The sequence below is a fragment of the Poecile atricapillus genome, chromosome 5 (genome assembly GCF_030490865.1).
Source record: "Poecile atricapillus isolate bPoeAtr1 chromosome 5, bPoeAtr1.hap1, whole genome shotgun sequence".
NCBI classification, from domain to species: domain Eukaryota; kingdom Metazoa; phylum Chordata; class Aves; order Passeriformes; family Paridae; genus Poecile; species Poecile atricapillus.
The window spans coordinates 10,277,795-10,295,504 of NC_081253.1; the positions used below are offsets into that span (position 1 = coordinate 10,277,795).

Consider the following 17,710-nt stretch of genomic DNA (forward strand, 5'->3'; position numbering starts at 1 on the left):
TGGTTCTACTTGATTTCTGTCTCCTTTCCCATCTTAATTGCTTATCTACCACAGCTTGTGGCAGGAGTTCTGCTCCATGCAGTGCCAGAAAGATTGGCTCCTTAAGTTTGGTTGTTGTGATAGGAACTAACTGCAGTAATTAAAGGAATATCAAAAACAATCTAATAACTGTGATGGAAATAATAATAGAAGTTTTTTTTAAACACTACAACTAATGTACATATGGAATTAAAGAGAATATTTTATTATTTTGTCTAGTATCTACCCAAACCAGTGTTCTTTTAGCTGAAGCCAGACCACATATTTGTGCTGCTCTTGGTCACCATTTTCTTTCTTTACTTTTTCTTTAATGTGTTTCTAAATACTTTGGATTTTTAGGTGGAAGCAATTAAAATCACATGACAAAGCTGACAGTAAAAGCCTGTGTGATTTAATTGCATCTACCAGCCCTGAGTTTCCTTTAGTGGAACCAACAAACTGTTGACTCTGACAAGTTTATTTTAGGTATCTTTTTTGTGATCACCCACTACTCTAGTGTATTGTTTTAAAGAATGGCTTTGTGTCAACTAAATAGGAAAAGAGTGTCCATATAAGAATTTGACCATAGGTATGTCCCTAGGTTGATTTTGAGAAAATTTACTTCATTAGCAGGGATTTCTGGACTTGCTATTTTTCTATAGTCATTAAACAGAAAAAGAACTAAAACCAAACCAAAACCCACCAAAAAAACCGCAAAAAACCCACCCCACAAAACAAACAAACAAAAAAAAAAAACCAAAAAAACAACCCAACAAAACCCCACCAAAAAAAAAAAACCACCAAATCCTAAATTATGTATTGACAAATTTCATGAGGAAAAGGAGACATAAAATAGTCATACAGTGGTATAAAAGAGGTTCAGTCTTTTAGAAAAATATGGATGGAATAAATGTAATGACTAATCATAAAGTCCACTGTTTAGAGTTGATAATATACATGTATCTGAAAAAGAAGTAGCTAAAACCTAGCTATTTCCAAATAGAAAAACAGCTGATCAGCATATCCTAAATAGCTGAACAAAGATATGCCCAGAGACTGAATCCATGTAGGTCAGAGTAGAAGCAGTCATTATAATTTTTCTTGGGTTTTCTGTCCCATGATGGTTAATCATGAATATCTCAAATTTCAACAATGTCTTATTAAGTTCTTCAGTTCTGCTTTTAATTTGAAAAATATCATCATCTTTTCCAGACTAGTCTCTCTTGCTCCTCTGGGTCAGTGCATAAGTCTTTGTTGTGGTTGATTCCACTGGCAATAAAACTCATCATGTAGCCTTGTGCTTTCTTATTTAAATAAACGTTCCTAGTAGTACATGAAACATGACTGCAACTTTATGTAACTTTTTATATAAAACACTATGATGTTTTAAACTTGATTTTTTAGGGAATTGTGCCTTTGACTCTTACCATGCTCATATTAGGTTTGAAAGTTAAAAAAAATCTAGTAACTGTAACAGAACTGAGAGTAGCTGACTTTCTTTTCCTTTTGCTGGAATAGCCTATAGTGGTGTGAGAGGTATGGAAGGGGGGGAAAAATATTTTGGTTGATTTTTTTTCTTTCAGAAATATGTCTCTAACTGGAGACATATAACTAATCTTTAAATAACTAATCTTTAAATTTTGTTTTTCTAGCTCACCCTAAATGTAAGACAAAGTGTTTATTATCAAATGTGCATTTGGCTAACTAGTAATATATTTGCTTTCTGCCATCATAAACAAGGTTTGAACTTCAAGCTCCCTGCCTGTATATGGCTGATTAAACCAGAAAGGTCAGGGAAGGGTTCAGTTCCATATGTAGCAATGAGAACTCCACAAAAAAATAGCAGAGTATACTTTTGACTGTCTGTAAATGGGTCCTTGAGAATTTGCACCAAATGACTCCAGGTCACACTTTTTGATATAATTCTGCTTTCCCCCTGCGGGAGAAGAGAGTAGTCATTAATAGACAGCAAGTATGATGCATTCAGAATCTGCAGAAGGCCACATGTGGAGAAGGTTTATAATCAAAACACATCATTACTCATTGTGGTTTTGTTCAGTCCATGCTCACTCTAGCACCTGGACTCCAAAGCTAAAAATTTCTGCTTTTGACATGTTACTTGGCTGTCTTCACTCATGGATATAGTATGAAGTTTGGAAACCTACTGGGCAAAACCAGACAACATAATATTTTTCCATGTAAAATTTGGACTCCCCAGTATCTAAGTGCATGCTGAACAGAAAATTACATTGCTGTGAATTCAACCCATTCATGAGGGGGAGAAACCCGTCTGTCTGACAGGGAGCAGCAAGGGCTGGCTGCTCCCCAAAGGAGTGTGAGCCAGGAGCCGAGGGGAGCCACACAAGGGCTGTGCCATCACCAGCTGGCCACAGCCCTGCACTGGCCACAGTCCTGGAGGCTCTGCTCCCTGCAGGCACTGCCATGTGCTCTGCTCATGGACAGGCTCCTCTGGGGCGCCCAGACACAGCAAACTGTGAACCACGGTTAGGATCCCAAACGAGGATACAGTCAGGAGCAAAAGAAGGCAAGGCGAGATTGTTCCTCTGTAGGTTTCCAGTTCAGTTTTTAATGTTCAGCCTGTAAGACATTATCTTGTCACTAGAGATCTCCAGCAGGGGCCTGAAACAGCATCAGTTTTTCTACCTAAGCTTTCAGAGTTCATTCTTTAGTGTCTGGGGACAAACCTGCCTTCATCATGATCCTTAAGCCAAAAGTCATCCCAGTTCATAATTCAGCATCCCATGTGAATACACATTTCTGTGTTCTTCCCAGATGTTGGGGAAATAAGCTTTGGAGTAGGAGCGATGTTGAAGTGCTGGGGTAGTGCTTGTTGAGGGAGACACTGCTGCTCCTGGTGCTGCCACAGATTACACATCAAAGCCCTATCCTGGCTGCAGCCAGAAAATCAGGGCATTCCACTGACTGGTTGTCCCTGGGCTGACTAGTCCAGTTTAAGGGCTTTGAATTACCTGCCTACATATGTGGACTTTAACCTAACCTAACAAGCAGGCTACAGGTTAGGAAATAAATAATGTTTCCCTCACAAGTTAGTAACCTGGTCTCTAGGCTAGCCATCCCACGTTAAGAATATGTTGCAGTGAGATTCTAGAGATGATCTAAGCTCTTACACCTTTCTTTTTCAGAGGAGTTTTAGGAATAGACAGAGTGAAGACCTGGAAATTTTTCTTTTAATAAATTTTAATTCTAGGCTTTCTGATGGTGAAGATAGCTTTATTCTCTGTAAGTCAGTGCATTGCTGTAAACTTGTAGCCAGACAGAACAAAGCAATCTTTGTCTTCTGAAAATGCTGTGGCTAAAACAGGGACAAATTCAAAGCCAAGTTTGCCTTTTTTTTTATTGCTTAGATGAAGACCTTTGTAATTCATGTGAAGAATGAGGCAAAATAGGAAAATAAGTAATTCTATCTTTTTCTGAGTCTTCCCTGCTTTTTGGAATATTTTTATAAATACTATGGTAAATGTTACTCTATGGAATTTACTATTTATTACAAATACAACAGCTGAGCTTACTAAAACACTAATTAAAAGTCCTACTGCATTCCAAGTGCAACTTTTCACTTAAAGATGACAACAGTCTGCACATGGAGGCCAAAGAAAAGGGAGAGGCAAAGACTGACAAATGAAATAATTCTGCTCATGGTTATTTGCCTGTTGGCAATGGCATATTTAGCTTACTTCATCCAGTTCTGTGCTCTCTCAGCTCACGTTGAATGAGAATGGAAATTTTCCTCCAGCTGCATTGTAGAGTCAAATCATAACAGTGTGGCTTGAGAGTTTGCCATTCCTTCAGTATGTCCTATAATACACAAGCAAGCCTCTATTTATGGTGCATGTATTATTTAAATTGTTTTTGAAAAGCTTAGAATATTAATGCAATAGATATATTGCATCTGTTTTGTAAAAGGTTTGTAAAAACACCTGCACACACATGGCAGTACGAAATCTAACTCATTTATATCACACCCCCATACTGGCAAACAGTGAATAAAGAATTTTTGTGTTCTGTGAACTCTCTGGAACAAGAGTTCAATGTACTTAAGCTTTATTATTTTTGTCTATATAAATTCTGGTGTTCCTTTATAAAAGAATAACTCAGCAGTTTGTCTCTGCAGGGAGGCAAATATAAATATTTCAAAACAAAGTTATGCTAAAAGCCAAGGCACTGGAAGAAAAATTATGATAAAATCTTGGAAGTCCAGATTAAAGAACTATTGCAAATGGTATTGATTTGTGCTCATTTCATGACAGCCTCATTCAGCTGGAGTCCTAGTATTTGTCTGCAGTATTTAACACATACAAAGGCCAGAGTAGAGATAGATCCTTCTCTGGTGGCCTTTCTAGCTAAAACAACAAAGGAAATAATCATTGTTACCCCCTTGACATTTATGTGGGGTACCAAGGCATGGTGAGATTTACTGTCTTGTGGAAGATGACACAAATACAGAGATACATGCCTGGATTCAGAGCTGAATGTCTGTCTTCCAGAGGTTCAATTCCCATCCAGTCTCCTAGACCTGAACCTGTCTGTTTGGGAGAAAAAATAATTTCTGAAGAGAAAATTGAGATGTACAATGGGTGCAAATATCACAGGTGTCCAAGTCCCTCCTGTTGGATTCAGAGCATCACTTTCACAATGCCGGAACTGGGTCTTCAGAGCCTTGACTCAAAGCTGGTTTATTGGGATATGCAAATGAGCAGAAGGTTTGTCTGCTTGGGAGACCATTGCACACCCATAGGTTTAATGGAAAACACGATGTTGGATTTGTTCAGACCTCTCAGGAGGAATAAAGCAACTGCAGTTAAGTGGAGCTCCATTGAAAGCATACGCAGAGTAAGCACTTTTTCCACAACCTAAACAGCTACTTCTGAATGCACATGTGTTTCTCTTACCAAGATCACAGCTATTTTAGTTTTGAGAGAAAGCATTAGAAAGAAGAGGTGAGCCCACAAACTTTCTCTTGAACTCAGCATGTCTAAAAATATTTATCCTGAGCTGTTGAACTAGAAATTTATGTTCACGGCCATTTATACTTAGTATTTCAGTTAGTTCTTTGAGAGTTTTTTACTTTTAAACTGTTGTTGCTCAGCCCTTGTTTTTTATTTTTATTTTAAACACAGCAATTTGTGCTTTGCACTGAGTTACATCTGCTACAATGTTATATTAAAAGGTCTGTGTGTAAAGTTAGGAAAGCTTATCAATTTCACAGATGATTACAGGGTAAAAGAATCACTGACAGTTGCCAATGAGCAGTTGATGTTTTTCTGTGGGATTTTGTAAAGAAATCCTAATAATTTAAGGCGTAGCTGTAAGTTGCAGATGGTAGAATAAATGGTGCAATGGGAAATGCCAGTTTAAGCTGTCTAATATCTTCATATCTTCACAATCCAACATTGTATTTTATATCTATTCACAGGCACATCACTTTTTGGTGAAGTTTGTAACAAATGACACTTCATGCCTAGTGCTGTCTCAGCCCTACCAAGAAGCACTAACAAAGCAGTGCACATAACTGCAGAGAATTTTTATAGGCTCTCCAGAGCACAGCCTTGTCCAGCAGTCTTCATCACTATCAGCAGACAGTCATTAACTGTGCAGGCAACCCAGCAACAAAATCCAGTTTCAGCATTTTCTATGGCCATGGCCAGACTCCTAAATTGCAGGAAATAAATCTTGTCTTCTTGGAAACTGATAAAGTATGGGCATGTTCATTCAAAGCACACAGTATTTGTTACCACATTGCATTTCAGAAGTAGATTGCTGCCCTTAATTACGAATTTCATAGTTCCAAACATATTTTCCAGTAGCTGTGTGTTTTGGCCACAGAAAGAAAGCAATTTTTTCTCAATAATTTTCCATAATAGGTCATGCACTCATGGAAATTTGTAGTAATTCCTTATTTGTTGATAGCATGCTAAGAACAGCATCCCTGATCTAGAAAAGCATGAGGCTCATTTGGTCAGTGGCATAGCTCCTACAGGAACATAGAGACACTAGTATTCAGTGACATACAAATAAATAGAAATAAATTATTGCCCTATTAAGACATAAACTTTACATCAGTAAATAAAAATGAATTTTAAAAAAAATTACTTAGTCTTCCAAAAATAATATGCAATGGGGAAATAATTTTTTGCAAGTTTTATTGCAATAAATTATGAACATTCTCTGGTGGAAGGAAAGACACAGATGTGAATTGTCATCTTTAAAAAGTGACTGTAAATTCCAACCCCAGATATGAAAGGATTGTTGTTATGAAAATAATTGATGCTGTTTGATTGTGCTGCTTTCCTGTGGTATCAGCAGAGTCTTTTGACCTGATGATACCCCATCCTCAGGCTGTGGCTTAAAGCATATGGATTCTGTGATCAGTTCTGTGAGATAAAACAGCTATATGTTTATAGTTCTCTTTCTAAGTAGGGACACACACACATTTTGCCAATGATATAGCACGATGTTGGTGTTCATTTCATCCTGTACTTGTTCAGGGAGCTTTTTCCTGCTTCTACATTGTCTAAACAATCATTATTCACCTTACTGAATTATTACTGGATGAAAGATGAATGAAAGATTCACAACTGAAAGTAAAAATCTTCAAGTTTTAAAAGCTCAGTTTTTTTGTGGTGAGAAGAGGGGAAAAAATTCCCAACTGTTTATTTTTATTGTGTTAAACTGTTTTATGTTTCAGTCTTTCTTCTAGTGCTGCCACATAAAATTTATGAACAAAAATAGTGGCAAACACCATAAATCAGACTGTCCTGCTGAACTGGAAATGAATGAACCACTTTTCTTCTGACAGCTTTTCAAAACTCTGGTCTGATTTCTCAAAATTTTGTTTTCTGTAGCAGAGATTGCTGCTGCTCTGAAATGAACACCAGTCCTATCAGGAAACTTCTGACATGCTCCTAAACTCACTGTTACTGATATAAACCAGCTGCTTCATCTAGTAATATTTGACAGACATCTTGACTCAGAATCACCAAAGATGGGAACTAGGAGGAGGATAGAAAAGGAGAGTAAATTTTAGGGACTTTCTGGGCTATGTGGAACAATTAGCAAGAGCTTTATTTCCATTTCGCAGTTCTTTTCCTTTGAACTCCCTTACATTTGTACTGCATAATCCTAAATGACCTTTTACAATGCCCACAGGTCAGCTATTTCTTTGCAATGTTTCAGCATTTTAAGCTATTCAGCACCTCATAAAATCTAACACTTTTAAAAAGTTGGACAACTGGGAAGAAATCTTGGTCTTTGCCTTTTCTTCTCTAAGGAGAGACTTAGAACCAGGGAAAACTTTCATTAAAATTGATGAGAGTTTCACTCTAAGAGAGGGCTGCAAAGTTTATCTTTGCTGTTGTGTTAAGAGCTCTTGTACTTACCCTTGCCTTTGTAATCTTTTTGCCCATACTGTGTGGCAATAGTGAAATTATCGAGAGCTGGACAGAGTAGTTTCTTATCATGTTGCTTACATTTTCCTGTAATGGTGGCTTTACTTCTCTTATCTGTAGCAGTATTTTGTGTGGTTTTTATTTCACTGATTCTGTCTGGATCCTCTTCACTGTTCACTCAATACTGTGCTCTTTGGTATCTTTATACAAACACATTCAGTCATTGTTCATCATGGCCCCCCTGTCTTGCATGGCCTCTCCTTTTAGACTTTGCATGGATTCCTCCAATAGCAAATTTGTTGGCAAGGAGGAAATGTGATCAGATTATTCCATCTAATAGTACTAAATATTGAAAGCTAAGTTCCTTTAAGTGTGAGTTTGGCAAAGTCTGAGTGTCTCCATGGCTCACATCCTCAGCTATGAACTGAAAGTTACACTTTCCCAAGTGACAGCTACCGCTACCTATTTTGGACTGGAATTATCTTCAGTTTCTACATAATTCAGTTTCCTGCACACTCCTACTTCAACAAAATGCCAGAATTTTACCACTTTATGGAGACCTTGTCACCTTTGTATGCCAGGACGGCATCGGGATGGCATTAGAGGAAATAGCCGAAGCTTTCACCTAGACTTTATCCAAGGTTTATGGCATCTGCTTTTGAATTGGCAGCCTAGAGAAAGGCTTTTTAGAAATGGGGAAAATCAGACAATGATTTTTACAAGTATAATATTAATACAATATTAAATACAAATATTAAAAAAATCTGAAGGAGGACAGAAGTTCAGTCTACCTATAATGCTATATTAAGTTCAGAAAATTTGTACTTACAGAACAAAAGGTCCAGGTGAACTCTATGGGAGGTTTGCATAACACTCTTCTCACACACCTAATGACCTAGCTACAGGTCAGCTGGCTACAGTGTGGGGAGAGTAAAAAGGCAGATGTTGCTGCTGGTAGAATGATTTATGAAAGCTGCATCAGAAAAGCTCTGCTAGACTGAGACAGCAACAGCTGTGAGAAGATGCCCCCATTAGTGTAGCAGAGGTTTGCAGCCCCCACTCAGTTGTTGATCGGCATCCCAGCTCCACAGACGTGTTCCACCGTGCAATGTGCTCCTTCATATCCTCCGTACAGAAAGGGTAGAATCCATCATGGCAGAGTTCTGCCTTTCAGCTGACTGTAAGTCAGTTTAGGTTTAGTTTCAGGTTACTTTGTTGTTGCATGAAGACTCCTGTAACAATGTTAGTTAAAAGCAATACAGCTAAACTTGTTCTTTAAATTAAATAAAGTCTGATTTACGAAAAGCACCTGAATATGTGATTAATTCCAGAACATAAATAGGACTTTAACATTCTCTTATGAGCTGTGTATATTTGGGCTTATGTTTGAACTTGGACAACCTCAAGGCAGCTTGACACCTAGTGCTACTCTGAAATTCCACTTGAGTCCTTCAGAAAAAAAATATAAGCCAAATGGACTTGTTGAGGTTATGGTCCCTGGGATAGCAATGCTTTTTTCAAACAGTTATACTCTGATGACTGAGCACAAAGCCAATACTCTGTGCACCTCTGGGAACTTTTAGCACTGAATTAAAAAAAAATAAAATTAAATGTAGAAGATTGAAGAAGAAATTATGTGCAGCTGCTGTCTGTTTTTCAGTTAGCAGACCATGTCTTCCATGGATAGGTCATAAATTCTTCCCTGCTGAGCATCATAGAAACTGATTCCCCTAAAGACCTGTGGTAGTATGTGTAGTGTTCAGCACCTTTGCAATCTGCAAAAAGGGGCTGAATAATGTGATACTGAATAAACAGAATATGCAGAACTACTTTTCAAGAGTCAAAACTAAAGTTTTTGGGGTGCCATCTGCAGAAGGATCTTATATTTGGTGCTTGGGCTATCAACTATCAAATGCCATTTGGCGCTGGTGAGTGCAAAGTAGGACAATAAAACACATCCTAGGTTTACAGATAGACCATTGGTTTTTCTTGTATGTACAGCAGGTAATGCTTTGAAGTGAGCATGTTTGCTCCTACTCTGTATTCCATTTTTGCTTTAATGACACAACTGTGGATTCTAGACTGTTCTGCAGAAGAGGTAGGTTTTTCATTTTGTTTGCAATGTCATAGCTGAGTCTCCAAATATTTAACATTTTCATGTTTAACCTTGCCAAGCAAGTTCTCTGTTTTAGAAGCAACCTTTTAAAAGGGATAAACTATACTTGAGATATGGTTTATGTGTGTTTAAAGTCTCAGAAGGAGCTTAACAATGTATCATGTCCACTTTCCTTTATCAAGAACATCTGCTGTTCATTTGTTAAAGCAAACTGCAGCTTGAGCCTAACAGAAGCTTTGTTACAAGAGTTAAAAAGAGCTACACTAGCCAGAACCATGGCACCCACCTGCACTAACAGTAAAAAATAAATCTAAATCAAAATATAGCACCTATTAGATGGGTTGTAGTTACAACATTAATGTTGTATTCTCAACAGTTTTACAGTTACTTCTTTCCTAAGACTGAAATGAAGAGTTTACAGCAGTATGAAATATTAAAACAAGAAGCAGTTTTTTTCTCTAGTTTGAGAGGAACACAGCTCTGTCTACATGGACAGAGTTCATGTTATGGTGTAGCATCTTCTGCTAAGTTCCCTTCACAAGTCTTTTGATCAAGGTCCAGGGCCAAAACCCATTGGCTCTTGATTCAAGTAAAATAGAGGGTTCTGGCCCTCTAATGACTATGGGAAACACTTCTTTACTTCTGGGACCTAGGATGGGCCACATCCACAGAACAGCTGCTACTGTTTGGATTTAAACTTTTGGGGCTGCGTTAGAGCCTTCAACTGTGTGACCTTCAGATGAACCCATCTAATATGTAACTTGTAATAAAAGAAATAATATTCTATTTTGTTGATACCTAGACAGTGAAAGAAGAGGCACACTATCCAGTCTCTACCACATTTCAAGTGTGTTATACAGCATTTTTTCCTGTATCTTTACTTCTTTGATTACAATTACCCTTGCAAAATGTGTAATGCTATTTAATGGCATTTCTTCTGCTACTTCCTTGATACAATCTGATGGCTTATTACTCTAAGTTTCGCAAAAAATGCAAGCAGTTTACTCCCTGCTAGAAGTGAGTATTTGCTTTGCCAGGTTTGCAGGCAGCAGAATAAAGGTCAAAATTTATCAGACAGTCTGAGTAGTTTTCCATATCTCCCTTGACGTCTTCTTATGAGATCTTAGTGATCTCTCTCTTATGAGATCCTTCTAAGGATCTGCCAAAAGCACTTGTTTGGGAGCTCAGTGGTAACATCTGACAGTGCTGGCTGAGGCTATCCTCCTTTTATTCCTTTGCAGCTTCTGATCTCTATTGCCTTTTCTGAGATGTAGATCCCAGAAATTACTGGTTTCTGCCTGAAGATGGGCATGGAACAGAGAATAGGTTGCAAAACCTTCTCAAGCTTTCCTCTATTTCTGGCATTCCTTAATGTTAAGATAGGCAGGCAGCCAAATAAGTAAAACACCTGCTGTTCTTTAAAGAAGGTGACTGCTGACAGACATCATCTACCAACCCACTGGCCAATTTCTCTTGAAAGTTTACTGCTTGCCCAATCCACTGTGGATGTGGGAAATAGTTTATTCTCTTCTATGTTGCAGGTACCCATATGCATTAGAAAACGTTTAACATTTCCCATTACTGCCATTCTTCATTTATGACTTGTTACCCAGGTCATCCAAACTTTGTTTTTGTTGTTTTATTGCTTCCAGACACTACAGTCTAACTCAATGTGCTAAGTAAACTACATGCTTGTGAATAAATAACATTTCTGTCTTTCAAATGTATATTCAAAATCAATTTCCTGTAGATGTATTGAGCCACCCAAAAAACCCTGATTCTTTCATTCAGTGATTGAGAGCTATATACACATAGGTCTTAAATTCTGGACTTTGGGCAATTAAGGAAAAGGTAGTCTACAGAAATAACAGCACAAATAAATGCTGTGTGCTGACAGAATCTGGATGTTTTAAAATTCTGATTTCATGGGAGAAGGATTCCTCTTGAGAGGAATTTTAGTCATTAATGAATTAGTATTTCAGTATATGAAATCATCTCTATGAGGGGAGTTATTTTGAATAGCAACTTCTTAACAGTTGTAGCATTGCCAGTCTTAGTACGACTTTTGATGTGCCTGTCTATATATGATGTAATCCAGGGAGATTTTGCAAGCCAATAAATCCTTTTGATAGCTGCCTTCTTCCTGATCTCATTGCTTGTGTGACCTTAAACAGCAAAATAGGACATTTACCTATTCCTTAACCTCAAGCACTGAACACCCCTATAACAGTACATACCCCATTGATGTTTCACACTTACACTTTGGTTTACTGTAACTTATGGCTGCTTCTTTTTGGGTGCTGTGGGTTTGTGTTTGTTGTTGACCTCATTGGAGCCAGCAGCAGTTATTACAAAGCAGGATATAAATTTGAAGTTAAAAGCATAAGCCAAAAGGGTGCATCCCATTGCCTCAAACTGCTACTGCAGCTGTGTTTAAGTAGGAAAACCTATGGTTTTTTGAAATTGGTATATAAATGGCTCTTATATGGAGCATAAATAGAGACCAAGTTTTAGAAAATATGTCCTGTGTTTTTGAACAAGATAAAGTATTGCTGAATTTATTTGGTGTTGGTCACTGACTACCTTTCAGTTTGTGACAGTGGGGAATACTTTGTAGGGGCACATTTTCTGTCTGAAATAATACTGTCCTTTAGTGTACAGCTTCCTTGGATTTGTTGTATTTTTTCCTTTTCTTTGGGAACCAAGCACCATCCCTTTCCAATAGCATTTGCTCAGACCCAGACGCAGAACAACCTGAACTCTGGGAGTTTCGCACAACACAGGTTCTCTCTCAGCTCTTTCCCCTTGCTGTTGATGCACTGTTTTGCTTTCCCCTTGCTGTTGATGCACTGTTTTGCTTTGCCAGACTTTTCCAGGAAGGCTCTAAGCAATTGAAGGATCCAGAAAAAACCCTCAAAACTCGTGTTTGCTGCTTGCTGTCAGTTTTGCACTCATTATTGTTGAAGAGCAGGTAAAGAGAAGCTGCAGCTTCACTGGGACTGGCAATACTCCCACAGGCCAAGCTGTAAATAAGGGTTACAGCATGCTGCTGCTGGGCATTAAATAAGCAGATAAATTTCTCTTTGCTGTGGATTTATTCAAGGCAGATGTTTTTAGTGAGCTCTGGAAAGGTTTGGAGGAATATAAAACCTGCTGCAGTTCTGGAATTGATCCATGAGGATCAAAATCTGGTAACCAGTGATTTGTTTAAGGGTCCCTGACACTTTTATGGCAAGACCATGTGTATCAGAGAGGGCTGGCTCAGTTTGAAACACATTCCAAACCCAAACCTGAAATAAATCCTTGCAACAGAGCAATTCTGTAAACTTCTGCTTTCCCATTATTTCATTTTTGACAAAAAATTAAAGGGGAAAAAAATATCATAGTTTGGGAAGGGGATGACTCAACCTTTTGAAAGGAAATGGAATGCTGATTGTCTGTTTCTGTAATTTTTCTTGTGGCATTTCCTCAGTGTAGAGATGTGGATGAAGACAATAATACAGACAGAACAAGTATAAAATAAAGACACAAAGAAATGGAAAAACACTTGATGTAGCCTTAGCCATATGGTACTGGAAGTACATACATGATGGTCTCCCAGACCTTGAAGGGTCAACTAAAAATGGCCTTGTGTGGTCCAAGAGGGACTTCAGAATATTGTAAAACAAAATCAAAATGGAAGATGGGTATTTCCCATTGTTTTGACCCCAGTTGTTCCCTGTTACAAGTGATGGAAAGTTAATGCTTGAGATTGGGTTGAACAATTCAATGAAATCACCAGAAGAAAACAATAAATATATTAGGTGACATGTAATTGATGACTTTCATTTGCAGCCCAGAATCTCAGCAGCTGTAAACAGATGTGGCTGGACTAATGCTGGTGAGAGGCTGGGATGTGAAGACAGAACCACTGAAAAGGTGCTTCTGTCTTCACATCAATTGAAGTGCTACTCTTCCATTTTACTGTACTGTAGATACTTGATGCATCAGTGTGAAAACAATTTTGCCTCGAATATTTTAAGTAAATCTTAATATCCGGTGAAGCAAAAATGAGAACTAGTAACTCCATTCTAATATACTCTCTGGCTTTGGGTAAATCACTTAATCTCTCTGTTGATTTCTTAATCTCAAATGAAAAGGCCATTGACAAATTAATAGTGAGAAACAGTTATTTGGTGCAAGTCACTTTCTGTGACAGTGAGCACATTATCAGCTACCTGCGGTTACAGTATTGTAACAATCTCATATTGCTGCTTCACAACTCCCCTTTTCTGAAAATGAAACTGCTGAGAAAGATATTCCTTGGAGCCTGCATTCTGAGTAAGCACTAAATCAACATGCTGGAGTAGGGTGAGGGGTCTGGGATGAGAAGGAGCTGCTGTTTATCAGAAAACCCTTTGAAAAGACATGGTCACAAAGAGCTTTAGAAAAATGCTGTGGCATTTTTAAACAGAAATCAGCTCCCCATTGTGCAGGACCCCACAATTTGTACTTCATGGAACATGGCTTTTCTTAGTTAGATAGACTCAAAAAGAATTTGAGAAATCATACCAGAAGTGGAAAGTTTCTCCAGTTATTCAGCATATTCAGCTCTTGGAAAGCGTTAATGTCCATAATATTGAGTAAGTAGTGCCAGGGAGAAGAGGTCACCACATCACTGGCAAAATTAATTTGTCTGAACTGACATCCCAAGATTTAAAGGAAAGAGAAAAAATTCTGACAGCTGTAAATTAAGCTGCAGCAGATGAGAAACCCATCTGGAGTGAGGAGGGGGCTGGATTAAAAATGAAAGGTTTTTAAAGAAGAGAGCCTAAGAATGGGCAAGGTTGGTTGGCTAAATGTTGTAATTTGCAAAGTAGATGCTGTGAAGTCAGAGAAAGCTGCTGAAATGAGACCTGGAAATTAAAAGGAGGAATTTGCCCAAGCCACAACCAAACCTTCTTCACTTCAAGGCAGATCATTAATACTTTGCTCACCTGGAGGCTGAAGGGACTTCCTGCTCTGTTGCCAAATTTTGATATGTAGTTCAGAAGGCAATATTGCCTCTTTCCCAGTAAGCAAACACAGCCACGACTATTACTCATTCCACCTCATCTTGATTCACTCAGTTACTTCGTGACTTGTAGGCAAAGGATCAAAGAGTCAGGAGATGGAGAGCTGACATGTCAGAGGGGGGATAAGAAAGGAGTACTGCAATCTGAGGTTGTTATGATGACTTGGCAAGCGTGCTAACAATTAACACATTCTAAAGTGACTCTCAAAGAGGATGGCATTTCTCACAAAGCAGAGGAAGAACCTTTGCCTGAGCAGCTTTCTATTTGGTGGAAACTGGTGTATGTCTGCGTTTCCCATTTTTTTGCAAAAGAAAGTCACAGATCCTCATCAAGTTTCAAGAGCTCAGTTGCAGGTCAGTAACTCAGTTCTCACTGCACCAGCTGAGGATCTGCCTGTAAATCTGAAGGCATCATTAATGCCATAGCAGGCAGAGATATACCAGTATGGCTGTTATTTAATAAGAGCAGGACTGGTTCATTTTGTTGATTTTTTTTCTTTTGGGTAGACCAGAATCTCTTTAAGTTGAGCAGTACTATAAGCTGTGTAGGTGCTTATAGTCCTCTCCCTCCATAACATGAAATAACCCTTAATGATACTTTCTCAAATTTCAGCTCCTTATCTTCTACTTTTAAAGATCAAGACAGAATTTGGTATGTGTCTGCATTTTTTGCCTGCATATTGTCAGAAGCTACTATGTCTTAGCACATTTGAAAACGAGACGGCTGCGTACAGATTTACATTATCAGCCAAATCCCTGGCAACCATGCTAGAGGTATTTGGCCCGACAGCCTTGCACTCTTGCATACTCAGAGGTGTAATAGCATTACTGCCCTTTTTTTTTGAGTTTCTGAGCAGTAGAGACCCAGGTGTCAGGATTTTTCATTGGCACTTTCACTATATTTTTGCAGAGAAACCATTCTAACGAGAAACTTTTCTGCATGAGTATCTATCTGCCTGACTAGTCTTATGATTTCAAGTTTGGCTTATCCAAGAGTTGTTTTTCATTTCATTATCTTCTGCCGTTTGGCTTGCAGAGAATATGTCTTTAACAGACATATTAAAAAATACGTGTCATGAATTTTCCACTGCCTTGCTAAATGTCCAACATTTCTTCCTGATATCATCATCTGGTAAGTTTACCTTCTTTCTCCACTCTGTCTCACGTCTTTCCAGGTCAGAGGCTACCCTGAGCCACAGATCACATGGTACAGAAATGGGCATCCTGTCCCAGAGGGAGACCATTATGTCGTGGACCGCAGCATCCGAGGTGTGTTCAGCTTGCTCATCAAAGGTGTGCAGGAAGGAGATGCTGGCAAATACACCTGCGAGGCTGCAAATGATGGTGGGATTCGTCAAGTGACCGTGGAACTGACAGTGGAAGGTCAGAACATTCATACACTGTTGTTTTGGTGATTATAGTTTAAGGAACAAGGTGTGCTAAACAGTCTGGTTAAAATCACAACAGTACACACATGCCTTTTCATTGATGCGGGGGTAAGGTTCATTGACTGCATTTCACTGGTTAAGACATTGTGCAGGGAGCTACATGTCTACAAGTAGATAAAGTGTGAGTTCTGTTTCAGGTGTGGGTGATGATGTGCAGGTAACAAAAGTCCTTGGTTTAAAGACTTTGTTCTGAACTTTATAATTTTCATGGAAGTCAGGACAGAAACAGCTAAGCTGCACGCCTGGTTGTAATTGCATGCTTAATGTCACACAGGAAACAGCCAGGATCAAACCCAGGAATTTTTAAGAGCACATCTGCATACTGGATAGTTGAAAACTGCCAAATTTAAAATTTAGTGACACAAAGCCAGTGAAGGATTGAAATAAATTGTACTGCTTGTCCTCTTGCAATTTGGTCATATCAGAGATCTGTTGAATATCAAAACATCTTAGGTCACAACTTTGTATTGAATTTTTGATGAAAAGAAAAAAATCTGCAGCTGTTCTGAAACTATCAATATTTGGGTTTATTCAGAGTCAAAAACTCTAATATACTCTGAGTACTCATGCATAGATCTGACCTGATTGCTATTACCTTCTGTTGTAAAAATTATGTGAAATATTTATTTTTCCCCTTTCTTTAAGTTGGAATAACTTTATGAATGACAATTTACATGAAGGTGGAGGATTTTTTTAAAGCCGTTTTTCTGTCAGTTTTTCTGACCTGGTTTTTGCTGCAGCTCTAAACAACTTCGGGGCACCACCCAATGACTGAATTTCTCAGACTTGAAGAATTATATGGTCTTTGTTCTAAAATCCCTTTATCCATCAAGGTAGTAAAGCACAGATTTATTTTTTTTCCCTGTTCTCCTCAAGGATAACCACGTGGGGCTGCTTGACACATGAGTGAGTGCAACATGATCTTTCCGTCTGCATGTCTGTCCTGTGAGGCAGCGATGCGGGCCGTGGCGGGGCTGTGGCCGAGGTGTTTCTGCGGAGCCCCGGGGCTGTGTGTTGGATGCGGAGGCTCCGGGAGCCGCTCGCTCGGTGCAGCAGGTGGCGCTGGGCTCCCGCAGCATCTCCTGCTGCCGCGGCCGGCTCTGCGCCATGGACAGCGCGGCTGACAACCCCGCCAAGTGAACACCTCTCTCACCGTCTGAAAACCTCCTCATGGCTTAATTTGAAGTACCGCTGCACTGTAGAAATTAGACAGTGTTTCATTCAAAAGAGTATTTTTTCGTGAATAATCTTCAGCGTTGTTAGAGCTGAGGCCGGGGGTTAGACAGCATCTCTGCCAAAGCTTGGTTTTGAAATTGGAGAGCCTAACTTTGAACTACAGAGGACATAACCTTATACTGCAGGTGTTGCATTCCTCCTTTTGGAATTCCTAATTTGGAGAAACGCATATTTTACATAGTCTTTATTATCTGTAATTCCCAATGGGCTTGACAAAACTTTCGACTTCCTGTCTTTCTGTCCTATGCTTACAGGAAACTCCTTGATGAAATACAGCCTGCCATCCAGTGCCAAAACCTCTGGGTAAGCAGTCTACTGGCTTGGATATTGTTTAACAGACACTTAAATATATTTTGGTAGGAAAACAAATAAAATTACTCTTTGTAAAAGTCTCCATTTACCCCAAGCAGAA

General features: G+C 38.8%; 1 protein-coding gene across 1 annotated transcript in view; it reads left to right on the forward strand.

The window, feature by feature from the left end:
* The window catches only part of MYLK (myosin light chain kinase), a 195,829-nt gene that overhangs the window by 60,619 nt on the left and 117,500 nt on the right, over window positions 1-17,710 (forward strand). Inside the window, exons 3-4 of the mRNA XM_058839679.1 lie at window positions 15,790-15,997; window positions 17,553-17,601. Coding sequence (XP_058695662.1) covers window positions 15,790-15,997; window positions 17,553-17,601 — 257 coding nt within the window. The remainder of the gene's footprint in view (window positions 1-15,789; window positions 15,998-17,552; window positions 17,602-17,710) is intronic.